We start from the raw sequence: 26,862 nt of genomic DNA on the forward strand, positions 1-26,862 counted from the left end.
TGACTTAGCACTCCTGCACTAAATTTGGAGCTACGTTATCATCCTCTGGTCTCTTAATGCATTTTACCTGATGGGCCTGATCGAGGTCACGTAATTCAAGAGCACCCAAATGAAGGAAACACCACGTTGTGTCCATGCCAAACTCTGACACCAGAAATCACCAGAGTGGCACAAGAAATGTTAATGGCACACCAACAGTTATACAATAGAACCGCGTTCAAATGCTTTAGAAAAAAAAAAAACTCTAGAAGAAAACGTAGTAATTGGGAAAATGATGATCTGAAGTCACTAAAAGAATTTTGCAAGCTCAACTGTAGTCGACATCTATGTAATGCGAAGCATCGCACGAATTGTTGCAGCACGATGCGTCGACGTGCGTTTAGCTTGCGGGGCTCGAGCAGCCCGAGACGTGCATCGCCGTTTTTTTCGGCTTTGGAAAGGTTACCTTCGCGCTCCTGGGTCAACAGCATCTTCGAGCAGGGCATTTTTGGCGGGAAGTTTTGATGTGCCCACTTGGCGTGAATCGTTGCAGCGCGAGATGGTGATGTGCTATGAGCTCGCCGGGGTCGACACGCGTGTTGTCATTTTTCTATTGCATGATGTTTTAAGACGGCGACGGGGAAACGCAAACAAAATTGAGCTGGTTGGCAACGTGTGAATACGATGCTGCCACAGCAAAACATGACGCGCTCACTTCAGGCCTCCTGCAGCAGGAAGTGACGGCCTCAGGCCGGTCAAAGTGCCGGGTGTGTCAGATACAGAAGGGCCATCATTCACTTCCACGTCGTCGGCATGAACAATCGTCAGAAGCTATGGGAGCAGGAAACATATCCTGGCCACAATGTTTTCATCTCACTATCAACGGTGACTGCAGTTACAAATTACAATGCGCAGCTAATTCTGCAGACACTCCGGAGCTAGTATTGCAGTCACAAAGGCAACAATATTTCCTGGTGTCGAGTCCAAGAACCTAAGGAATCAAACGTGGCAAGCAGAAAGCGAGTGGCAACTCCAGCAGCCAGTGGCACTCAAAGATACCATAAGCTAAGCCACATACAATGTGCTGATCCCGGTATTCAACACTCAGTGCGCACACTTGGCTTACATAAGCGGGAAGAGAACGGAGTTGCAGAGGGTTGCCTTGTGAAGGTCGACTCCCTGACGTCATGCTGCCTCCCAAGATATTTCTTTCCTCCATGGGGTCAACCTTTAACCCTTTGAGTGCTGGGTGTTCCTGCCAGAGGTTTTTCCAAAGTGCATCAATTTCTGTCTACCGGATTAGCAGATTTTAGATTCAAGTGGTATTCGTTGACAATATTGCCTGAGGCTTTACAAAGTTTCCTGGTCTGAGTAGTCAAATGCTTTGGCCTCTTTGTCGCTGCCATTGTCACTTGAACACACTTCATAGTCAATATTGCATTTCTCTGAACCAATAAGACAACTGCTTCAACGTCTTGCGTCGATGTGTCCAACCCCGACATGCGCAAGATGGATACACTTTATCACAACATCCGTTGTATGCAAGCAAAAGCCACCCCCATTCAGTTTTCATGTATATAGTGTGGTCATCAAATGAGGTTTTTCACATTTGCGAATTATCTTTGCTAAGGCAGAAAGTGAGCAGAAATTGCAACACAGTTTTTACTCGGGCACGGCAAGCGGAGTGCGCAGGAATTCAGGCGAGCTATAGTGGGAACCTCTCAGCACTGTTTCTTAAGGGGACACTAAAGCAGAAAAATAATTTGACATGTACTTATCCTTCTAAAGTACCAGAAAGCTACTGTTACCATGAGAGCAGGCTTGGCAAGACGGAAAAGGCACAAGAACAAAGCAATGGCAACGACACTGCCTCGAAGTTCCTGCACTAGCTTGTTGCAGTGTCGTGGATTTGGCAGCATCTGCTTGGGCCTTGTTAAACTTGTAATAACGAAAATGGTCTGTATCGTATGCTGAAAGAAAAAAACAAGGAAAGACTGAATTTACGAAGTTTTGAGAACTTACACTGAGTGACAATGGCCTAAATATGAAAAGATGCTTTGAAATCCGTGGCGTCACAGTGACTTATTGGTGGGAAATTAAAAAAATTGAACTTGGACTTCCATTTTATTTTTTTAATAATCAACCTATTGTGGCAACATTAATGAAAATGGAGTTCAGAATGAATTCCTCATCAGTCTCAACTGATTCTTCAGCATTCCATTAAGGGGGCCCTAAACCACTCTTTATCGAAGTTAAGAAACGAATTTGATGCAGACTAGTATTTCAGAAATACTTTGGCACAAAATGTGCTTCAGTGCATACAGCAGGAGCAGGGTTGTTCGCTATCAAAGATTGCCTGTGATCCCCTTTGCGGTGCTCCCAGTCCTTATTCAATGCCTTGCACCGTGAAGGCTATGGCAGAGCAGGGTATGCCCACAATGCTCCACCTATTCAACGTCACCATGGCGTGCAGTTCAAAGTTCATTTGATTTTGGCTGTTCACATAGCTGCCACCATTTCCGATTTTGGTGCCTAAAATGTGCCAAACTTGGAGGCTGTCCCTCGACGTACTGTTGAGTTCATGGTGTCTCATCCCTTTGCTGTGCTGCAGCGTACTAGGTATGCTGCAGCACAGCAAAGCTGTGCACAGCTGTGTTTTCTCGCACCATGCGACAAGTAGCACATTTTCTCTTGTGCTTATCTCTGCGGCAATCACACAGTTTCTGAAGGTCAATTGAAATGCCTTTATGTTCGCTCATGCAAGTATGCCAACAGCAACCCCAACAGCAACCACATCGGGTAAATGGTGCGGCACTATGGGCTGGCATTAAAAGGATTCCCAATGCGACTAGCTTCGATCATGATGGCGACACATCTCAAGGGTGTGCAACTCGTGGTGACTTGTGAAGCACATGACCTGTTCCAGTGCTAGCACTCGGTCTGGCTCGCTGTATGCCTAGTCATATCACCCACACAGACCACTTGGAGCACACAGTTTTCCTCGCGGAGCCACAGCGAATGAGCTTGTTGTGGCAGCTGTGGTATCTATGCTGCGCAGCAGACGCAGCTGCATGCAACTGTCGTATAGCGTAACGTTTGCCGTGTGCACGCCAGGGCTGGAGTCCGCACTCGCGCTCTGGTGCTCCAGTCTGGTCATGCTGCGTGGTGCGGACCGGCTTTGTCCTGCGTCAGCTCGACCAACGGATAGTAGCCTCATCCAAACTGCGCATTTTTGAAGCTCAATATGAAGCAATGTTTGCCAAGGTGTCTAGCCAGAAGCTGCCATGTGCAAGCGCTGGCAAGCGTACATGTAGTCCAACCTTGTTTCATATGGAACTAGGTCAATTAGGGTTTATATTTATTTATTTATTAGGCATTAAAGCGGGGGGGGGGGAACAAAGAACCAATAAATAAAGCAGGCAAAACAAAACATGTACCCGGAACACTTTCATACTCGCACATTAGCGAGACCCGACAGCTACGGCACCGATAAGCAGTGTGGCCAAAGACGCATTCCTGCGAGGGCAGTCACAGCCGAGCGTAAGCAGACAATAGTAGACTTTTTTCGGAAGTGCATAATCCTTATCAGAATTTGAAACTCAGATTTTCACTTACTTCAGCCTGTTTGTTAAAGTGTGTCATTAAGTACACACAGTAACAATAGGAACAAGTGCACCAATCCAAACACCCTTTGTATTTGATGTCAGCTGTCGGCCAATAGCAGCCGTCTATGGGAATCTGCTAAATGACGAAATATGGCAGCTTCGAAGAGGGTCAGGAGAACGCTTTGTTTGAAAAAAGCGTTTGAGAGAGAGGCGTCTGCACTCTTGTTTATGATCTTCACGCACCACGCACAACTGCAATATTTGGCCGAGATGTTCACAGCAGCATATGCTATCTGTGGACTGTGCTTTTTTACCAAGCTTGAAGGATTGTTCAGGAACCCTTTAAACCTCTTGGTGCGAGTTGTTGGAGGAATGGCGTCGTGCCCGTAACATTGCGGTGGTCCTGTGGCCAGTGCCTTCATATGCCTTCCCTCTGTCCGGTGCCAGAGACAATGAATACATTCACAGCTGTCGACCGGAAAATGATTTATTAACAGCACTTCCTAGCTGTGCAACCACCAAAGGTGTCCAGGCAGCAGCAGCAGCAGCAACCACTATGCTTACAATCACAACTATGGCAGCCTCCTAGACGAGCTCGTCGACATGTGGAGTGTTGTGTAGGCGTCCCACAGCAGCCATTGCTGGCTTGCCCTTTGACACCCGGGCTGCCACCTAGGAAAGGAACATGACAACAGCGAGTTTAGTGAACACGGTTTGCTTTTACATAACTAACACTGCTAATACAGTCAGAGCTTTGAAAATCGCTTAGACAGCAAACTACGGCACTTGTCAAAACAAACGCATGCATGTTGCAACTAACAAAAATCGAGCTTCTTGGTTCCTTATCTTCTCCACTGCATGTCGAGGTTCTCAACTCTGGCAGCATCGATGCCTTCAGGTAGCACATGACAGTTTATCGGTTACACACTATGCGACACCTGTAGTTAACAGGACCTGCCACATCCGTCGCTATGCTTGATTAGCACTTGCCAATATTTATTATGCGTACACATATACCCAAAAATGCGGGCAGCGAGATAATGGCTGCTGTAGCTAAAATGGCAGAGCATCGTGCACGTAACGTGAAAAGTTGGCGCTCAGCTCCCACTGGCAGCAAGTTTAGATCTAAAGTCAAGAAAGCATCGCGGAGGTGGGCGTCTACAATTAGTGAGGCCACAGCCTTGCATGCCGCTGAAAGTTTTTCTAAATGCGGCAAGAGTTGAAGAGCCCCTTCTTCTGCGCGGAAGACTGACCGTGGCAACGTCCTGGGTGGTGACGGCATCGATGGCCTGCAGGAGCTCGTCGTGGCGCCAGGGCTGCCCGATGCGCGACACGTGCACGCCCATCTCAACTGCCACATGCGAGTGGCACTCCCGGTCGTACTGCACGGCTGCCTTCATCTTCTGCCTGCACACATGGGTGCCAAAAGTCCAGCCGGAAGACGTAATCAGCCAAGCAAATTAAAAATGTTCTCCTTTCACAGCAGTCTTCCAGATAAACAGGTTTCAGTCTAATTACGATGACACCACTTATTACAACAATCATAATGCAGATGCTTCAAGCAATGGTGATGCTAATTGTAATACAGATTTCGACATAAATCGTAAGACTAATTGTGATGCATATTCTTCCAGGAATTGTAATGCAAATTGTAATGTAGATTCCTACAGGAATCATAATGGTCCAGAGATGGTTGAAAAGATCCCGGACGGCGACTGAAGCTTTTCTAATGTGTTACTTCATCACTGATGCTAGCCACACTGCCATGTGAATTGAAAGTCAGCCGAGGAAAGGGTACCCACTTGGCATCTTGGACGTCCTTGTCAGCGACTTTCTGAGCCACAGTCCGCACCTGAGTTGTCACTGCCTTGATGAGCTGCATGGACAGTAAGATGGGCAAAAAGGTGTTTACAGTAGTCACACAGTCAGCTGTCGGCTGCCATCTATCCAAACTAACTGTACAGAGAACCCCACAACGTTTTCTCTCTGCTGTTCTGAGTGGCCTACTCAATTTTGGTCTAATGAGAAGGTCTCACCTTGTCCATGTCATCCGGGTGGCCGGCCAGGGCAACACCAAAAAGTCCCGTGTCTGTGTAGTTGACATTCAGCGCCGCTGCCTGCAAACACAATCCAGGACATGAACTGAGAACTACCGAATGCTTCCTCCAAACAGGCCCACCACGTACTGTATGTCTTTTGAGAAAAAGTCCAATAAAAGCTTAACCGCACTGATGGTGTAGCAAGTGAAACATGCGAGGCACTGGGCACAAACTCCGATATTACCAAGCACTTTCGCTTAAAATGGTGTAACAGGTGTAATAATAATAATATTTGGGGTTTTACGTGCCAAAACCACTTTCTGATTATGAGGCACGCCGTAGTGGAGGACTCCAGAAATTTTGACCACCTGGGGTTCTTTAAGGTGCACCTGGTGTAACAGGTGTAGTATGCAGCCAAAATTGTAGACATAAGAATCAATCACTAGGATTTAATGTCCCAAAGGTGCATAGTGATGTTGATTGAAGCCGATTACTGCCTTTAGATAGAACAAGCAGCGCCTCCTGTAACGTAGGAGCTTGTGTGCAAAAGCACATGGGGCCAGCAGCCAGCACCTTGCAGGACAACTAAAATGTTCGTAGTGCTTCGAATCCCGCTTCTTGAGAGTGGACCATGCGCCATCTTAAACAGTGACCTAAGAAAGACACTGTAGTCGAGTGGTGTGGATTAATTTCAACCGTCTTTAGGTTCTCTTATGTGCACTGCTGCAGCTAGGAGTTGAACCCGCAACCTTGCACTCGGCAGCAGAGGGATGTCAGACCTACTGAGCAACTGCAGTGGTATCATGAAGCACACACAGATTAATCACAAGGTCGCAGCGAGGTCACCACATCTTTACTACAAGAAGTGTAAGCATACACTACGGTCCAACAGGATGTCGCAGCTGTCACTGCAACTACTGTATCACAGCTTTACATAGAAACAATGCTTTTTCTTTTCTAATGGCTACAGATATTCTAAAACCAACATGTTTGAATGCTCATAGGGGGTTCACAGCTACAAGTTCTACAGAAAGATATTTTTAAAAGTGTTTTCTGGCAACTCTGTGTTTCAGCCTGCTTGCATATATCAGTTTGATTGCCTTAAGGGTTCCTTCATTAGAAAGCTTACATAAGGGGTGCTGCTCATTGTACCAAATAGAATAATGTATAAGAAGCTATTGGTCATCCCGATAACTCCAGAACATGCTACACACAGTGTGTATGTGCGATAACACCGGGCCCACCGTGCTGGCTACAACGCTCATGTAACAACAATCTGATACTGCCAGTGCATCTTGTGCTAGACCAGAGAGACTTCAGCAAGATCAGCTGGCCTAAACACTCTACTTTTGAACATCGAAAAGAAAAAAAAAAAAAAAAACTGGATGTGTAGAGAAACACAACAGAGCATCGACTGTCAATTTTGTTAATTGGCCTTGTGTCAATTAGCCGCAAAGTATGTCGGCCTCTCTGAAGACCTTATCTGTAGAAGTGCCACAATCACTACGCTCATAGCCCTTTTATAGGAAATTACGTGGTCCACACGAAAACCACCTTGTAGATAACATGCCTCAATGATCCCCTGAGTAGATAATCAGACTTTATACTCTCTTCTCTTCAATAAAAATTTCAGTTGACAGTCAGTGTCACTTTATGTCGCCCCTCTACATGTGCCTTCTTTATTGTGCTGTTCCCAAGACGAAGCAACGCCAATTAGCCCAACTGTCAATTCTACTGTCTACAGTAGAACCCCGCTGTTACGTTCCTCACTGCTGCGTTTTCCCGGCTGCTACGTCGTTTTCATGCGGTCCCGGCATAGCTTCCATAGGATCCAATGTATAAGGAACCCCGCTGTTACGTCGTAGCTGTGAAAACGTTCCCGCATGATACGTCGCAACTTAGCACTCCGAGCCCGCCTGGGCTGAAGTAGGCAACGCGCTCCAGCCGCCATTTTGGCTTTTGACAAGTTTTGGCTGGACTTGGCCGGGCTTGGCTATGGAACTGGCTGCAAGAAGCCGCACGCCAGTTCGAGAGGCCGCCACTAAGTGGCCATTCGTGAAAAATGCTCTCACTATCATCACTGTGATTAGGGTCACCGCATGGTTGTTGGACGGGTCGACTCACGGAGGGAGGAAACTCGGGAGAGGCCCTCGCGTCACTCTTTGTGAAGCAAAAGTGAAACCGGAAGTTGGCGTTGCTCGTGGCGTTGCTCTGCCTATCGGGCCAGCTCTCCTCTCTTGTTTACATTTCTCCCACGGCGCGCCGCGCGCAACCGGGCTGCTCGGACGCGCGCACTCCGCAGCAATACTAAACAATCGTTAGCAGGTTAGCATGATTACGCCAAAGAGGGCAAAATTTCCCGCGGATATTCCTTTGTCCGTTGCCATTGCCGTGGCGCGGTGACGACGAGGAGCACGAGCCGCATGATGCCGGGGAGTGGCCAAATCCTAGCTTTGGTGAAGCCATCGCGGCTCTAGACCTCCTCCGAAGGTACGTCGCACCTCACAGCGACGCTGACAGCAATGCGGCCTTCCAGGCTATTGAGAAACGTGTGGCGACTTCTAGCGAGCGAAAGAAACGGCAAGCCATCATTCTAGACTTCTTGAAGTCCTAAGCGCACTCTGTGGAAATAAATTGTCTATAGTTGAAGCTGCCCTTTTTTTCATTCATTTTCGGAGCTTTCCTCACTGTTGCGTTTTCCCGGCTGTTACGTTTTTTTCCCCCGGTCCGGTGAAAAACGTATGAACGGGGTTCCACTGTAAATGTCTGCAGAACACGAGGTTGTTAAAGAAGAACACTGACAGCACGGTAAATGTATCAAGGGTGCATGCAACAGCAACTCACGGCGAACGGCTTCTGGGTGGCCTTGGCTGCTGCCTCGCCCAGCTTGGTGGCCTGGCTCTCGCTGTACGGCAGCCGGGGACCCAAACCCAGAAGGTGCGCAAACACGCCCAGGGCGACACACTCCTTGGGGTTGCGCCAACCCGCGCCTTCCGCCACCACCGCCGCGTCCACAAACTCGCCCGCCGATTCCACGCGGGATTCACCTGCACGCACACAGCGGGTCACGGCACATCCACGTTTGGAAGGGAGTTTGACACTAAAGAACCCTTTGCAGATGAGTGTGCCAACCTGAGCAACTGATATGTCGAAGATGGCGAAACAGTAAAACAATGTCCTCACACACTTCGGAAATACTAGGAGTGCAGTATTTGCCGGCCGCTGTTGCTGACGATTCGTATCACTGACGCCACCTGCACGTTCTCACCGATGCTTTGGGGGATCTCGCCGCTTTGGGGCGCTCATGCGTCTTGCGATGCTGGCTGCTCTTTGCCACTGCAGCCGTACAAACTCCTAGCTGACCTCCAACTTGGAGCCAGGAAAACACGCCACGAGAAATGAAAATTACAGATTACTGGCCAAAAAAAGCTGTGCGAAGAAAATGTTGTCTATTCGCGTAGGGTGCACACGAGGTGACCTTTACTTTTTAATCATTGACAACCACATTTAAAAAGAAAAATTTTGCAACTCCGACGCAGGTAGCGCTGTTGATTGACGCTGAGCATGCCACCGCCCGAAAATAGCTGCGAATTTCCCTTCATCGCTACATCTACAAGTCGGCCCTCACAACAAGTAGCAGCACGGGAGGTGATCAAGCGAGCCAGACCGAGTGTCAAAACCTCAAAATGTCTTGTTCTCTCATGCGACCACCTTCTGCGTCACGAAACAGTAGAAACGAAACTGAAAATGGACATAGAAAAGCTATTAAATTATTTAGTGCCTTCCTAGGCTTCCTAGAATTTTTTGTAGGGTTTAGATATCTAGGACCTTCATTTAAAGCAGAAAAATAAATAGTCTCGTGCCAGTACTCCTCTAATGGTGCCATGAGTAGGAGGTTGGCCATCTTGTGCAAGGCAACCTAATGATGTATGTGAGCCTACTTCCAGTATATCGCATATATCCCTACTGCAACATGTGCCTTAATGAGAATGAATCATTAGCAAATTCCATTTAATCATCTACAGGTTTGTCATGCAGGTAACATCTGCCCTCTTAGGTAATCCACCTGAACAGACCAAAGTGCAGTATCTGTCACAAGCAATTTTTTATGCGAAGCATATTACTAGAGCTCAACCCAGCTCCTCAGGCGCGGCGGTGTCGCCTTCAATAGCACGTGACACCGTGACGTCACGACAGAGGAGAAACGGGGCTCCAACTCGCGGCGTCGCGGCGGTATATAAGCAGCTGCGCTTGTTTTTACGTGGCTTTGGCTCAACTCTTGCAAGATGGGCTGGGTGGGAATCGAACCAGGGTCTCAGGAGTGTAAGACGGAGACGCTACCACTGAGCCACGAGTACGATGCTTGAAAGCGGTACAAAAGCGCCTCTAGTGAATGCGGTGTTGCCTTAGAAACGAGCTGTTTCTAAGGCTCAGGCGTGCGTCGCTTGCTCAGGCGCACATTTCGTTGCCGCGCCGAACGCTGCGTTGCTCGACGCTCACCGCGTCGAATGCGGGGCGCGTAGTCGCTGCGCCGTAGCCTATTGTCTTACACCCCTTGGCGGGTCGACGGGAATGCTGTCGCGTTCCACTCTTGAAGGCGAAGCAGAGTAACGCATGAGTTGTTTCTTCGTCTAGCCGAACCAAATATAGCCAAGCAACAGCAGTTCACCAGGGTAAACAGTGGTTCAACAACTAAAACAAAGGCTAGTATGCTTCGCATCCTAGGCTTAACCTTAGCTAAGCCACAGCCATTTTTTTTAAATGCTTGTTCAAACCAAAAAGGAGAGGTAGTCTAATTTTAGTTTTGCTCCCTGGCGCTATCATCTTCGGCAGTAATGCACGCATTTCCATTTTTTCTTCTTCTTTTCTTTTGCAAAGTGACACTGAGTTTATGTGCCCAGTGAAATGTCAAGGCTCCTTGGTGGCTACTACACAACATCTACAAGCAGTAGCACTGCTCAGTAGCCACTACAGCTATGAAATGCTTTGCGCTAGCTGCCCAAGACGATGGCACCCGCAATGCTTCCTCAAAATTGGCCCCATACACACCTGAGCCAAACTTGGAGGGCAGGAACTCGGCCCCAGGATTGGTAGACAGCTCGAGGCCCTTGAGGGCATCTGTCACCCGTTTGCAATCGGCACCGACCACAGAGACCACGGCACGGGGCGCACTCACATGCTTCTTCACAAACTGGGCCAGCTGCATAGACACACGAGCGTGCAACGATTCAGCATAGGTGGTGTCCACTGCGTTGTAACATTAAAAAATCTGTGTGGTTTAGCATCCCAAAGTAATATATGGGCTACAAGAGACATTGTAATGCGAGTGGGAGGTTTCGGATTATTTTGGCCACCTGGGCTTGTTTAAAGTGTACCTAAATCTAAATACAAGTAAGTTTTAGCATTCTGCCACCTTCAGAATGCGAGCATCACGATCATGGCTGAACACGCGGCCTCGAGCATCTTGTTTTGTAACCCTGGTAAGGCGAAACGTACGTTTGTTTTGAAGTTGGCCCTCGACTATACGCGCCTTTGATGCTCAAAGCTCTACTCACTATAACAGACTCGCCCTTGCGCAAGTACTTCAGCTTGTGCGCATTGGTCTGCGACAGTGGAATGCCGCAATCTCGGAGGCCATGCAAAACATGATGTGAACTCGGAACTTTACCACGATGTTATGAAGTTGTACAGTGCTTGACAAAAATATATTGTCTGCATATCAATTGAAGATCTGCTTTGCTACCACAAACAAGCCACTGTGCCAATGCGTATGTCATGTGTACCTTGTTTTCTTTTATAGCCGGTGACTGCTTTTCACTTGTTTGACAGTGTTATCCAGCTCTTGCTCGGTGCTACATGAGCCTTTATGTACTTGAAATTTCTTTATTGTTGTCGCTGATTCTATAGCAAGAGAGTCTTGTCTAATCAAATTGAACCTTCTTGAAAATACTGCACAACATGTATATAAATATAGTAGGGCGGATGCCGCACAGTATTGTGGCCACCGCAAGCCTGTACGGAATTCTTGGGTTGTCGCCATATACAGAATCCTGCTAACGGCTGACCCCACAACCGCGAAAAGCCTGCCACAAGGCAGTCCAGAAGCACCCTAAAAGCGGCAAGCTTCAGGCATTTTGCTCACACAAGGGAGCTAAGAGACGGCGTGCAAGGGAGACTAATTGCTACTCGCCTTTTCATGGCAGTGGCGTCCAACCAGGAAGTCTTTGATGTACAGGGAGTTGGCAAGGCCGCCGCGGAAGGCAGCCGCATGCAGCGCCTCCATGAGCACTGCACGAGATCAGGCAAAGGCGATTGCTCGGCAACCAGCCGCAACCTCGATAACCCTAGAGAGTGTACTTCGCTCATTACACAGGACACAGCCACAAAAACCTTCATCCTTTTTACCGATAAGCCACAGGAAGTTTTTTTTTTCTGGTTATGATGGCAAAATTACAAAGCCAACATGTAGCTGCTAGAAAGAGTGCTGTCGCATGCACGTTTTCTAGTGCGAGAAATACCAGCGTCCAATTTATTTACTGTGGTATGTAATATCTGTGAGTAAGTACGAACGTTTCACTTCAGGTTTCTGGTTTGCTCTTACGAGCATTTGCACGTGTGGTATCGTCACTTCATTAAGAGCATCTTTCAAAAGCAAGATGGCGTCCGCATTTTCTGCTGACCATGCATTCTGTGCTGGTCCCTCGTTCAGCTTGCCTCAGAGAGCTTTGACAAATTTCAGTAATCAATGGCTGTTGTAGAGAGGAAAAACAAATGGTGTGTATATGTTTTATGCAGGTTAAATTGTGGCGGCCTTTGAGAAGGTAAAGAAGCCAAGGAATATCAGCCACATTTAACCAACTGTAAGGTGCACCTTTGCCCAAAACAATGAGCCTGGAAATTGTCTCCAGCATTCTGACGACACGAAATCGAGGCCGTGTCTGCGGCGCTGGCAACAGCCCACTGTCAGGGCTAGCACCACGGTCATTGCATGATGGTGACAGAACAAGTTCTCGAGTAGGCCGCCCAATGACAACACACGACATTTATTACTAAAGCATGTGGTTTTTACACATTAAGCTGGCGGCAACAAAGTTGCATCACATGTTCTTTCAGTGTTTCGGAGACTTATGCACTTTGCAGGACAAGTGGCTATTCACTATGGCTGAGTGCAAGATATGAAACATAACTGTGCACAGAGGATGGCAGGTTGTGGTCCATAAACGGCAACAAAAAGCTGTGCCAGAGTCAGTGTGAATAAATTTTCATTCCGTCAAGGTAAATGTTCAGGTTGAATCTTTTTCTGACTACAAAGAAATTGGAGGCATGATGCTTTCTTTTTTTCTTGTAGTAAAATCGGGTCTACATTATTTTACTCTGAACCCATAAAAACTGGGTCCTTGTTAGAAATGAGTAAGTACTACACCACTTGACATGCTAATGTATGTGCAAAAGCTCCATCTACACAGCTTCGCATTCATAGCCAGACAAAGTTGTTGGCAAGTATTGAGTATTTCACAATTGAGAAGCACCAGTTATACTTTGCTGCATGTAGCTGAACCACAGGCCAATTTTGCCTCAGATTTCACAAGAGGTAGCATTTTACAGTGGGCTCAGTTTATACAATGTTTGTTAGCATTGCTTACCTGTTTTGCCCACGATAAAGCCAAAGTGTCATTACCTGCAGTAACACCACACAAAAAATAGCAACTTTGCTGTAATGTAATGGTGGCGCCATCTGTCACTGCCATGGTGGAACGCACCTTTCGCTGCAGTGGTGACAGATGGCGCCATTGCTCTGTTGGAGCAAAATGGTCTTAATTTTTTGGGTGGTGCTGTTGCATATGACACGAACTTCACCTCTGTTGTGAACATGGCATGCAAGTAATATTCACAAAAGAAAGAACGAATGCACAGAGAGGCACGTAGGTGAATCAGGGGTAGTTCTGGCTGGCTACCCTGCACGGGAGGAAGGGGTAGAGGGATAAAAAGAGAGAGAAATGGGCACAATGTCGTCGTGTGCACCATACAGTGGGTAACAAACAGCGCTGTTATTGTCAAATATGTTATTAAACTGAACCTGTGCAAAATCTGGGAGAAAATTAGCCAGTGCAGTCGAACCCATTTATAACAATATTTAAGTGCCATGAAAATTCCATTGTTATAACCGGGTTGCATGAAAAAATCAAAATAGGGGATGGCATCACTTTGGTGGCCTTCTTAAAAATTGCGAGACGGCTGCTACGGCAGCTTGTCAGCTTGAGAAATCCAGAAGAAACAATGAGGCGAGATCACCACAAGCATCTCATCACGTAAATCTCACTGGCTTGCACAAGAAAAGCCTATATCCTTCAGCCTTGCATGTTTTACACGAAACTTGACATTCTTCTCCAAGGCATCCAGGTGCTCCATGTAGTGCTGCGGAAGGTTCCTCACGAAAACAAAGCCCCGGAGAAACTGAATCATGTGCCGGGCCTCCTGTGAGGACAATGTTGAGGCAGCTTGCCCTTCCACGTCATTGCTGCCGTCAACACCGTTGCTATCCGATGCAAGCATGTTCACGACGATCACCTCATCGGTTAGACGCACTTAGTTTTCAAATCTATAGTCGTGCACTTCCTACGATCAGTGGGTGTATAAACCATCTTCCATTTCGACGGTAAGTCAAACCAACTGTTGGTCAAACGAGGCTGAGAAACCGCATGGCCAGGAAGGATTTCGATGCAACCAACAAAGATGAACGCGAGCGATTAAGCAGAACTGCGCTGAATGAGAAGAAAGCTAGCAAGCAATCTGCGAGCTGCGCAGTTGGCACAGCCCATTCGTGTTCGAACGAGTGGAACGGTGACGGCAGAGAGGCGCGCAGAGGTGGCTGGAAAATGACCGCGCGGCGACTATTGGAGCAGCGGCCCATCATGCAGCGGCTCGAATTTCTTTCTTTCTTTTCAAGGATTTCGCATTTCACTACCTTTAGGCACGGACACCCAGCAGTCAGACTTCATCGTTATAACAGACAATGCCGCATCAGGGCATTGTAGTGAGCGGGTTATCTCACCATGGAAAACACACAGAAGTTGATGGTGCAGCAGCATCTCATTGTTACAACCGATATATCGTTAAAAACGGTATCGTTACAAGTGTGTTCGACTGTACTTTATCCGCTAGAGTCATGTACCATACTTGGCGCTCATATTTATGCAACACTCTATATATCCCAAAAGAAGCAGCCAGCTGGGCCACAGAGAGGAGGACTAACCTGCCTCCCGGTTCTGCCGGAAGAGGGCCAGCTCCTTGTGAAGGTGGGGCGCAACGTCGTTCACTTCCCAGTGCTTGAAGGCCGGATGAAAGGCCACCTCCTCGGCAAACTTGAGCGCCAGGTGGCTGCGTGGATGCGCGGAGGACACGAGAAAAAGCATGCTCGTCACAGTTCAGCACGACGGAGAAACACTGACTCGGGGGACTTGCACTCGTATTCTGAAACATTCCTCTACTCGGCACTGCGTCCACGACTACATAATGATGATGGTGATTGCAAGTGGATTCCCCTTTGAAAAGGGGTGGTGATGTGTCAACCACATTCCAGCTTTCTATTCAAGTTCTCATGCTAGATTAGCGTCACTATATACGAGGTCTGTCTGGAAAGCATCCAACCATGTTCCCGGTAAAAAAAAATTCGCAGTTCCACCCAAAAGGCGAAGCACCGATTGCGATAGCAACTTAGTAGATAGCTGTACGAAGTAAGGATAGTACATTTTTATCGGCCATATAAATTTGTAAACATTCGCTTACTAACTAAATTAACAATGATAGAATGTGTAAGTGTGACTCAACGAGGACATAGAAAGAAACAGACACACAGAGACAGCGCTGTCTTTGCGTGGCTGCTTCTTTCTCAGTCTTTGTTCAGTTGTGCTTACCCATTTTATTATAAATTCAAACCAACTAGCCGCCAATGTGTTAGCATAACTAAATTAAGCAGCATGGTGTCATGCACGCACAGGTAAACTGAACACGTCTCGCTCGATGACAGCGGAAACTGTCTGTTAAAACGCTGGAGTTAGGAATCACAGCAGGAGCCGCGAGCCAATTGACCTTCATGCATCTGTCGCTTCAACATGAACAAAACATCGAAAGCATAGCGCATACTAAGCCATCAGCACTACACGCACTCTGCAAACATCGCACATCGCTTTGAAGATGAGGCCCTCACGGGCACAGGCTTTGGCCATGTCGCAGATCGCTTTCAAGACACACGAGCGCCAGTAACACTAGAGTGCGCTTATCCTAAGAAATGCACTACCAAAAATGCTAGTAGCGCAACACGTTTTGAACTACGAAACCAAGAAAGCCTGCTGAATGCAGACAAGCCTATATATTATGTAACACTGGCGCTCAATTTGTTTTGCTGTTTTGTAAACACCCGCTCCTCGGTGTAATGCTTTGGCCAAGTTAGAAGAGAAAAATACGAGCAAGCCTCCAAAGGTTTGTTTGTGAGATGCCGGATCATTCCATCTGCGGGAAGAAAAACATGCAGACTCACACATCGTCACGGTTGCACTCCAGCAGGTAGATGAGGTGCTCCCTTGTGGAACAAGCCCTGGCAAAAAAAAGAGCAGGTTTCAGTTAATACTGGCTCAGAGGGCAGCCCTCATGAATGTGCAACATTCTACAGCAAAATTTTTTGTAGTTTTTTGTCTGGAGTCCATTCTCTAACTGGCTGGGATGAATAAAAAGGCATCTGCCAAGCACCTTGTGATCGCCCAGTCCTCAAATTTGCCACTGTTGCTGTCACAGCAGTTCAGGATCTGTTTGGCAGGAAACTTTTCGATACAGTCACCCACCGTGCCATCCATGATGTCCTCGATTTCAACACAATGTCTAAAGGCACCGCATGCTATGCGCTCATAATTCAAAAGCAGACAAGGGAATGGGCTCGCTTGAACGCTGTGTTCGCTTCAACGCGAGCACAACGCTCACAAAGCTCTCGGCCTGGGCCGCACCCTGACCCTTTCGCAGATCGCTTATAAGATATGGGCCCACGCGTCTCTCTTCAACGCAAAGTGGAGAAAACGCAGCATGCGGAGCTATCAGCAGTTGGCACTCTCTGTCCGTATGACAGATTGCATTCAAGAAACAGTCCTCGTGGCCATGCCATATAAACAGCCGCCGCTGGAGCAAGTTCATAATGGTTCGAAACGGATACATAAGGCACTAAAGAACGATAACGGCTTATAATGATCAGAATGTCATCAGCGCACCTGGCGCCACCGTCCGCACGAGTTTGTGTCGCTGCAGTGCTGTTGTTCCTGCTAGCCGGAGACAACTTCCAGAGGAGTTTCCGCGTAACTTTTTTCAGGTGCCCGATAATTCGTATGCTTTCATGGCACTGCCATGTATAACAGCCAATGTATAAGAACGTTGAAATTTTGGACAACGAAACCCTTTGCTGTCCAATTTTCTAGACTTTTTGCCATGACTGCAGGTTCGAAACAGCGCTATCGCACGCATATCGTCTGGCAGCCAGAGACACCATGGCAACGCTAGGCCGAACTGCTTTGATGTTCACTATCCAGCGCTCTCACATGCCTATCCACTGGCAGCCACACACCATGGCAAGGTTAGGCTTAGCTGTTTCGATGTTCGCTATGAAGCTTCGTATTGTTTGGTGCCATGTCTTTCATTGAAAGAATTCGCTGCTGTCAGCAATGGCGCCAACTCCACCTTTGTCATTTTGGCAGACAGCTTGAGGCACGGAAAGTACAGCAAGGGTCAAGCGTTGCATTATGCCGGTTCCCAAAAGCAAGCTTCCTTACAATGCAGCGGTGTCGACGCAATCAAGCACATGAAATGCATTGCAGTGAAGCATAGCAAGACTGGAAAAGGGACCACTATTACTGTACACAGTATGTTTTCCTTAATTATACACGCATGCACTCACAGCACCAATATACCTAATATGTGTACTGACAGGCCTTTAGAGCTATTTCGAACCTGCCTGTGGTGATTTGAGCCCTTGTGGGCAGCAAAAAGCATGCATTAATTTTTTTTCAAATTGAGTGTTTCTGTGTCTTCTAGAGATTCATAAAGATAGGACGTTGACTGTACTCCGCTTCACATTTGGCAGGCAATGAGGCGGAACCTATGCAAGTAGTGCGGTCAGAGAGGTCTCGCCCTGCACACTTTGTGGGCCGATAGCTTTTGATCTGCAAACTGGAGGAGAGTGGACAGGGGCGTGGACGGGGGCTTGTGGACAGGGGCGTAGCCAGGGAGAAGCACACCGAGCCGAAGAGCTTCTGCATAAGAGTTTGCTCCCGAACAAGCACAGGTCCTATTCCCCACACCTTGATACCGTTCAGTAATTAACAATAGTAATAACAAATTCTGGCAGAAGCCATCGAAAAATAGCTGACAGCTTTTCAGTCAACCTGCAGCACTTCTCATGTGGAGAAAGTGTAGCCTGGCATGCCCTCATCATCTCTCTCCTCCTCCTATCTACATGCGTGACATTCTGTCTCGCTCTTCCTTCAAAGCTGTGGCGTACGCATTGAGACAGCTACAGAGGATAGTGCACTTACGTCAGGTTCGCACCAAGGTATTCAAGATTCTTGGTGATGGCGAACTTAGAGTGGTTCTTGGTGGCCTACAAAAAGAAAAACACCCAAACGAATTACTCTCGAATCTCATCTTTCAGGACAAAGAAGGTCAACAGTTCAGCTAGCTGGCATGAATTAAATACGAGAGAAAGCTACATCCCAACAATTTAGGGTGACCCATTACACACTAACACAAGCGTGTCTCGCTCGCAAACACAAAATGCTTCCATCATGAAGCATGCAGTTTTCATCTCTGCCGCGTGCCAAGATGGTTGCAATGTTTTGCCTGTGGCTGGCACCTGAATAAGCAGCAGTCCCACGTCTATCCATGCTTGATCTTACTGAAGAGGAAGTTTCATCTTGGAGCCAACTACGATTTCCCTATTTAAATGCATGTACAACCTCTCGCAATTTTAACTATATATTGCTCAAGCATAGATCATGCGCCATTTTAGCGCCTTAAAACAGTGATAATCAGCAAAGAATGGCTGAAGTACACAAAGGCATCCTAAGCACTTTCCAGTGCAAGCGTCGTCTGGTACACAGTTCCCTTCAGGAAAACACACGAGCACACACATGGTGTGCTCATGTGATATAGTTAAAAATGTGGCAGGCTGCACATGTGAAATGCAGAAATTATCTCGTCGGAAAACTACTCCACTGTTTTCAATGACATCTGTTACACTTAAGCAACAAAGCTGAATTTCACTGACTGGAGGAACCAGGATTAGGATTTAGGGCCTCTAAATTAAAAAAAAAAAAGATATTGCCAAAAATCAGCAAGTTTAAAAAGAATTGAAGCACACAGTTTACAAATGTGTAACTTTACACCAGAAATAGACATCGAAGTTCCGTAAGCTGTATCTGTTAGGGCATCTAAAACAGATAAGTGTAATGTGTAAGTTTGCAGTTTCAGTTTATTATTCTTCCACTACAATGAATTGGCAAGAGACAATATACAGACGAAGGTTCCAAAGTCAAAGACTGCAACGGGACCCTCGGTTAATAACAGTTAATTATAGGTACATAGTTATGTTTGCGAGGGTTTAACAAAAGTCCTAGTACTCACAAATTTGACGTATATTTCAGAGTGGTGTATAATACAGCAATTCTGTTTGCTTTAGATGTCTAAATAGGTGCACTTTACAGAATTGTGAAATTGTTACTTATTATGTAGTGTTGATACTTCAGTTTTTTTAAAGGTTGATGATTTTCCAAGCATATTCACGGAAAAAAAAAAAAACACTGGTAGCCTGAATAACATTTCCTGCAGTTAGACATCAATAATATATTTTTTAAGTACAATGAATCTCATCAAAATCAGTGCAGTAGTCGCAAAGAAAAACAATTTCTCCGTTCAACCTTTAACAGGGTTCTGAAGCCCTGCCTGTATGAAAATAGGATGTTATCATCTATAAGAAGCTATAAAAGATTGAATGATCGATTCACTGATTGATTATGCCTTTACATAGGAGCGTCTGAGGTAAAGCTTTCTCTTATTTGCACCTGCCCTCTCCTTCAGGCGTCTACCCTAACATTCTCTCAGAAGAAGACTGTCACCCTTTGGGATACACACCTGCTACTACGGCCGCTGGATTCATGACTTCTATGATCTGGATAAGCCACCGTTCACATGCACATCGTTGGGTAAGAACGGCAAGTCGACAGCAACAACACATGTTTAAAGAGGATGACACATGCACATCACATTAGAGGCTCCCACTGGTATAGTGAGATCCCTCTCTGAAACTGTAAATTTGATATTTATAACACAAAGCCACAGAGGTGTACACCGAGATGCGCGGCTTTGCACTACAAACCTGCGAAAATGCCCTCACACCAGCAAGATCAAACCTCTACCTATGTTAATGTGTACAGGTCCGACATTCACAGCACAGATCGCGAGGTCTGGCAGCAGCCACCTAAACCGAACTTGTTCTTGATTTGATCAACGGACCCCTACAGGCAGTGCCAGCACACTAATGCCTCGTGCATCACTGCTTTCTTTGTAGCCTGAGAAAGTTTCTCACATGAAGTGCAATTAGTTTTAAATACTAGATTTCTATGGAATAGTGGCAAAACAGTCTGCTATACCTAGACGCAAATAACTGCTCACTGGGGCTCTTTAAAAAGAGACCTTGAATACATATAAGCCTACATGTGGCCAGTGCTATATATATATAAAAGAGATAGAGAGAGGCTTCATGAAACAGACTAACCAGTGTGGCTGCATTGCGAAGGGTATGGGTGATGCCAAGGTTACTGCCGTCTTCGTATCGGGCACCAGCCTTGACCACAATGGCGAGCCGCGTGATGGGCGAGTAGTTCTCAAGGGTGGTCACTGTCAGGCCGTTGGGCAGTGTGGACGTCTGCAATGCCATCAACACAAGAACAGCTACAACTCAGCTAGCAGAAAATGAGAAAAGGAATGCACTGCATTAATATATACAGACACACACTATTGTACACATTAGGATTGAGAATCGAGTGAGCTGATACTGTTAGGAAAGGCACCAGGGTCTGAAGGGCAGCACGAGTCAAAAGCAAAAGGCATGGGTCTGAACGGGGATCTCGGCACTGAGGAGGCGAGAGGTAATGAAATGAGTGAATGTTCATTGCACGAGAGAGAACATTGGATGGCAGCACTGCGCTACTGTAGCCATGGCCCAGTAGACAGGAACCCCAACTCGGTAGCAGAAGGTGCGGGGTTTGAACTCTTTCGCCGGTCACCCAACAGTTTGTAAGACGGGTACAAGAAGCCCTCAGGGTAAGGCTTCCGGTGTTTCAGGGATGCATTGTTTGGGAGAGGCTGACACAACTGCTATGCTTGCGGTGCAAGAATGAAGATAAAACCATGCACAACTCTCAAAAAGGATGCCTGCCAGTCCGATGCCAGAAACCTGCCCTCATGTGGGTGTCCTTCCCAAGCGTTGAGGTCCCGCATTCGTCCAACACTTGGCTGGGAGTGCGCCTGTACCGATTTTGCCTGTGGGCGCCCGGCAGCAACTGCCGTCTGCCTCCTGAAGCTGTGAATTGTGCTCTAGCAGAATGCAGTCTGGGGTTAGGCAAGGGCTGCTTAGGTAATTTTTTTTTCATATTTCTATAGGGCCCCCTTTGGAGATGAGAACCCCTATAAGAAGCCAGGCGCCAGGCTGAAGGACATCTCTACCCATTACAAAAACCTGCAGACTTGGGTTATTGCCTACTAAAGGTGTGCAGTAGGCTTCCAATGGCAATATGCCCCGCACGCTGTAAGCAGCTGTAAAGTGCTTATCACAATAGGGTTGGTGGTGATAGCTGCGAATGCAGCATGTGACAACCTGGGAGATCAGGTACAGGAATAAAAAAAAGAGTACGCACCAGTGTTTTCACATGAGACGGGTGAGCGAGTATTGCGGTGAAGCTGATGTAGTGGGCAGCTACTGTTTTTGATGGCATGTCCCTCGCACCTTTTCCTGTTTACATGGCATCCAGTGGGGGAAAGCAAATGATACGATCGCAGTTTGGCAATGTATTGAACGTTGGTGCTAAAAGTTTGTGTTTTCCGGTAACGTACAAACTGGCAAAAGATAAACACAACTCAAGTGGGTCATTTTTTGTGTTCTCGATCGCGAGCATTGCCAATGGGAAAATGTGCATAACTAAAGTGTATGAATATGGCTCTACTGTATATAAAGAATGTATTTAGGAGTTGTTGGATTGTAACATTTCTTGCCAGATTCTCTCTATAGTGTTTCAGATCAACAGTGGACCTTAACTGTCGTAAAAAAAACAAACACAAAAAACAAGTCTCGCCAAAAGGAGTAACCAATCAGCGGTCGAGTTCTGTGGGAGGGTCTTCAAGAAATGGGCGTAATCCCTGGTTGGTCCTCCGCCCTGATCAGCAGCTCCTTCATGCAGAGTGCTCTCCTTTGCTAGGTCATTGACGCTCCATTCCTTGTGGAACAACACCTGGAGTTTGAAAAGGGTAGCTCCTGCCTCTCACCCTCACCGCACTGTTCTCGGCTTGCATCTCTCTAAAATCGCTCTGTCTCTAGCCACTCCTGAGAACAACGTGCTCAGTTTGCCTTATGGTTGGAGGCTGTTGTCCCACACAAAAGGAGTGCAGGAGAACGATCATGCTACTAGTCGCAGATGCTCTGCAAGTGTTTCTGGCATGCGGACTTGCCACCCTTGGAACAGAAGTGCCGTGACCGTTTCACGATTGGGTCAATTATGGTATCACTGCTGGTTCTCGTCATGTGTCGGTATGCGGACTCGCCGCCACTGGGAACGGAAGCACTCGAGCTGTCTCGCATTTGAACGCAATTACCTTGTTTGTGCAGGGGAAAAGGTTCGTTTCCGAAAAAGCAATCTGACAGCATTCCCAAGTTGTGCCTGTTGCCCTGTAGGCTGTCCACCTGTGGCCTTGCGCATGACTGAAATGTGCGGCCAATGGAAGGCATGCGCAGTGCACGGTAATCGCTGAAAAATGCAGTCTGCCACTGTGGTGAACTGCATGGCTGCAATGAGAAACAACCACCTGAACAATGACAGCACACGCGATGGAGCAAGAGCAACAGAAGCTGCTGCTAGTGGCCATGGTGGAGCAGAGGTATCAGCATGCCACATTGGCAAACGGACGCAAGCCTTAGAAACATTTTAACAAGATTTCAGCCAGTTCCTGGCAAAAGATAATGCTGAGGAGGTACGTCACATAGGTCTCGTTGAGGGAAGTAAAAAGCTTCTTATACCACATACACTTTCCTGAGAGAAGAAGCCTTAAACAGCGAGTCTGCATCAGTGGTGAGTAAAGTAGTCCTGAGCTTAAGTTGTTGGTGCCTTCTGCTTGAACTGTCTCAATCAGTGTCTACGTCAAAAGACACAACGTAGTGAGGGTGCATAAAAGTCCAAGGTGGAGTAGATAATGAACTTTTGTTTTCACATTTTTTCTGGTTTATCAAGCCGCTCACATTAAGAGTGACCATTTCGGTATTCAAGGAGTCTGCCCACCAAGCTAAACTTTACTTTCTTCTCTAACATACCTTGAAGAGGAAGCTTTAGCACAGTAGTTCTTATTCAAATTCATGGGAAGGGCTAAATTGTTTACCTTAGCATCGACTACACTGCATTTGATGAAGTGTGTTGCATTTAATAGAGAAAGTTTATATCTAGTGACTGTAGCAAGCAGATTTTTCCCCTTATTTAGGCTGTCAATCTTTTTAACAAAATTGTTTCAGGCTTTAAAAAAAAAACGAAGAAAAAAAATGTAAGTAGCAAGTTTTCAATTCCGTAACTCATAAATAAAAAAAGTCCAGTTCTGTAAACTGCCCCTACTAAGAAGACATGTAGAGCAGAAAATTGGTGTATTACTGAGTGCATTCAAATATACCACAAACTTGTGGGTAGGGCTTTTGCAAAATCCTCGTTACTCATTGTAACAATTCCATGTAGGCTGGAAACACATATATCGAATTTGTCTGCTTTAGATGCTTTTACAGATACAATTAGCACAACTGCGATGTCTGTTCTTTGTGCAGATTTACATATTTGAAAGCTTGGTGCTTCAACATTCTTTTTTTTAGCTTACTGATCTTCAGCAATTTTTTTTTAAAGTATGAGGTCTAAAATCAAAATTCTCCTTCCCAATGTGTCTAGAACTTCCCCTCTCAAATGAAACTAACTTAATTCAAACTGTTTTAGCCAGTGCCTCACGAGAGCATTTCTGCATTTTACATGTACTATTTTATAGAGAAATTGGAGTTCGCCCCACACTAAAGCTTCCTCTTAATGTGCAAAAGAAGGCAATGAGAATACCAGTCTCATAATTTCCACAAACTATTGCAGCGTACCTCAACATCTTGCTTGGGCAGGAAATCAAGCTTGCTCTGTGATGCCTTGGGGGCAGCCTGCACCGCGAAGGCTCGGACCTGCATGCGACGATAAAAGCACCGTCAGTTAGCAGGCTTTCAAATGACGCAAACCAAGTAACACAATCTTAAAACAATTTGAAGGCAACCTGAAACTGAAGCATAACTTGAGAAGGACTAAAGGTGAAATAGTGCTCACGACTCCTGTTTTCATTTTGCCTCCTTCAAAGTTCAACATTATCACTAGGCCTGCCTTTGGAGTAGGCTGGTGCATTTGGATACTTTCTCACACCACATATTGGTTGTCATAACAGGACACTCAAATTATCATATAAAACTCACTTATGGATTAAACATCATCAAACTGAACAGTAACATTACATTACAGTTTAGTTTTATGTGAGAGTTTAACTGTGGCACTCGTGTTTTCTGTACCCGGTTATTCCATCGTTATTAACCAGTCTAACACAAGTCATATTACTCGTCTTTTAACACAGCAGATAATCCATGTCTTTATGTTGATCTCTTTTCCAAACAAGTTTTTTTCTTTAGTCGACTTATTTCTTGGGATGATTTTTGATGAACTCTGTATTTGCTCTCCTCCATGTTTCTTTATGCACTTCTGGATTTGTTAAGTGAACCATTACCCAGGCCCTGTGTGTTCATGGGCGCCTACAGGAAGAATGGAATGACGTTAACTGCATTACCTGGACACAATAAGCCGTGTTTCACTAAACTATGTAGAGCCTCACAGTGCCATTAGGTGGCTGCAGGCAATATCGCCGTTGACCAGATTTCTGAAGTTGCTGACACAAAGTGAAGTACGAAATCAATCTGCTAAACTTCAATAAATGCAGCGCGAAAAGTGAAACGTCCCACTGCCCCAATTCTAGCTTGGCTTACCAATTACCTTACTTTCAACAAACTGCCCAAGGACATGCACAATTCGAGCATAGTATTCGAGTGGCGCACATGCGGTGAATTACAGAAACAGCGGAGCTGTGTGTCAGCAAACAGAGCTCCTCTTCGATTAGGCGATTCAAATCAACCAACCACGACATGGCAGGAAACGAAACGCGAGCTGAATCAGATATGACAGAACTGCCCCTTTTCGAAACTGTGGTAAGCGCATTCAGGGCGAAGTCGCCTCACGGTGACGCACCGGACTACTGACAAATACAGTGAAAACAGTGGCGAATCGGCGCAAACGCGAAATAACTAAACCGAAAGCCCATTCGGGGCAATGCAGGTAGCCACTACAGTCATCCGACATTCGCAAGCAGCTAGAGTAAATTGCTCGGCGGACACAAAATAAACAAAATTGGCTACGAGTACGGCGAGATGTTCGCGGACTACTGCATACTACAAAATGTGACGGATATGAGCAGCGGTACGGTGTGAGCTAACGAGACCACAGGAATGGACCGGTCAACCACGGCGTGCACGACTGCCCTAATCGATCAGGACTTCCGCGACAAACAAGCGGGTGCGATGCGAGCGCTGCACAGGGCCTTTGATGACGACGGCGCATTTTGCAGAGGAACGTAATGCACGATTTGTGGACGCACGCACACGCTAGAGTTCGGCAGAAAGTGACCCCCAACGTTAACCTTCAAGAGCACAGCCGGTCACGGCGGTAACGGGGCCGCAGAAGCAAGCGTGCCAACGTCGGTACGGACGCAGAGTTGAGAGTCCATGTGGAGTGGAGGCGCTTAAGGAAAAACAAATCGCAGGGAAAACATCGAGAACTTTACCGCTTGAAGCTTCAGGCCAGGGATCCGTGCGATTTTCGCCGCCATGGCTATTCCACCATACATCGGGAGCAGAGGGAGAGAGAGAGAACGAGAAAGAGTAAGAAACATGTGGAGTTCCTCGAAGTACTGTACTCAGAAGTAGGAAGACAGCAAGCGCCGTCTTCAGAAACAATACAAGAACTGCATTTAAAATTTTTGAAGCTGTATGTTAATTTTTGATTTTATGAGCATCTTACACAATTTTTTTTCGGAACTCATTACGTGAAATGTGGTCGATTTTAAAAGTCATCGTCAAGCTCTCTCTCTGCCTCCCCCCCCCCCCCCCTTTTTTTAGTCACCTGGCTTGCAAAGCGCGCGCCGTTCAATAAGCGCTAACGATTATTTTGGGCACAAAAAGAAGGAGACACAAAGAATGCGTGTGTGTTCCTTTAGTGCCTAAAAATATGCGTACTTCTTTTTTTCCACCCCCCCCCCGTTCCTACCCCCTCCCTCAGAAAAACAAAAAACTAATAGGAGATCTCAGCATCTTTCCCCTGACTAAGGACAAAGATGGCTAAAACAAAATGGTGTGGATGTTTAGCCATAGAGTTTCTCACACTATAGTGAGAAGCTCTGTATTTAGCCAATTCACTGTCTTCACCTACTTTATAGTTACTAATTACCTGCGCATGCACACATGCGTTTAAAAGGATATATGCATAGGGTTGTGTGTTACTCTTTGCTGATGACATTAAGTTCATTTGTAGCATTCCATGGCTTCACTACGATTGCTGTCTTGTCCAACATAATACTGACTTCATCCCATCTTGGTGCACTAACAACAATTAAGTTACTAATCAAACTGTCAAAGACCCGTGTCATATCGTTCAGTCACTGTCACAGTCTACTTTATCATTTGTATACAGTAAATGGCCTGGTTATTGCAAGAGCTTCAGTGATCCACGAACTGGGGTGATCCAAGACCTAGATTACGATCTTGAGTTTAGTGTCAACAATTGTAGCCGAACCAACATAATTCTGCTTGATCTATCGAAAGCGTTTGATAG

The 26,862-nt window shown here is 46.5% G+C and overlaps 1 protein-coding gene across 1 annotated transcript; it reads right to left on the reverse strand.

The window, feature by feature from the left end:
• Nucleotides 1-4,053: 4,053 nt before the first annotated feature.
• UQCR-C2 (Ubiquinol-cytochrome c reductase core protein 2) lies at nucleotides 4,054-25,952 on the reverse strand. Its single transcript, XM_075702193.1, has 13 exons — nucleotides 25,817-25,952; nucleotides 24,045-24,122; nucleotides 20,433-20,582; nucleotides 18,196-18,260; nucleotides 16,161-16,217; nucleotides 14,877-15,001; nucleotides 11,814-11,911; nucleotides 10,673-10,823; nucleotides 8,468-8,670; nucleotides 5,621-5,701; nucleotides 5,387-5,460; nucleotides 4,838-4,991; nucleotides 4,054-4,256 (listed from the first exon to the last, which is right to left on the reverse strand). The coding sequence occupies exons 1-13, from the start codon at nucleotides 25,922-25,924 to the stop codon at nucleotides 4,170-4,172; spliced, it is 1,431 nt and encodes a 476-aa protein (XP_075558308.1). The 5' UTR covers nucleotides 25,925-25,952; the 3' UTR covers nucleotides 4,054-4,169.
• Between the last annotated feature and the right edge of the window lie 910 nt (nucleotides 25,953-26,862).

The sequence above is a fragment of the Dermacentor variabilis genome, chromosome 8 (assembly GCF_050947875.1).
Source record: "Dermacentor variabilis isolate Ectoservices chromosome 8, ASM5094787v1, whole genome shotgun sequence".
Lineage (NCBI taxonomy): Eukaryota > Metazoa > Arthropoda > Arachnida > Ixodida > Ixodidae > Dermacentor > Dermacentor variabilis.

What these genes read in the sequence shown, in the direction of transcription:
- UQCR-C2 (XM_075702193.1), bottom strand. Translation starts at nt 25,924, where the DNA reads ATGTTTCTTACTCTTTCTCGTTCTCTCTCTCTCCCTCTGCTCCCGATG. An exon ending in TACCTTGGTGCGAACCTGAC is followed by an intron (nt 16,218 to 18,195) that starts GTAAGTGCACTA and finishes TTTTTTTGCCAG; the next exon opens with GGCTTGTTCCACAAGGGAGC. An exon ending in CCACCCAGGACGTTGCCACG is followed by an intron (nt 4,257 to 4,837) that starts GTCAGTCTTCCG and finishes TTCCTTTCCTAG; the next exon opens with GTGGCAGCCCGGGTGTCAAA.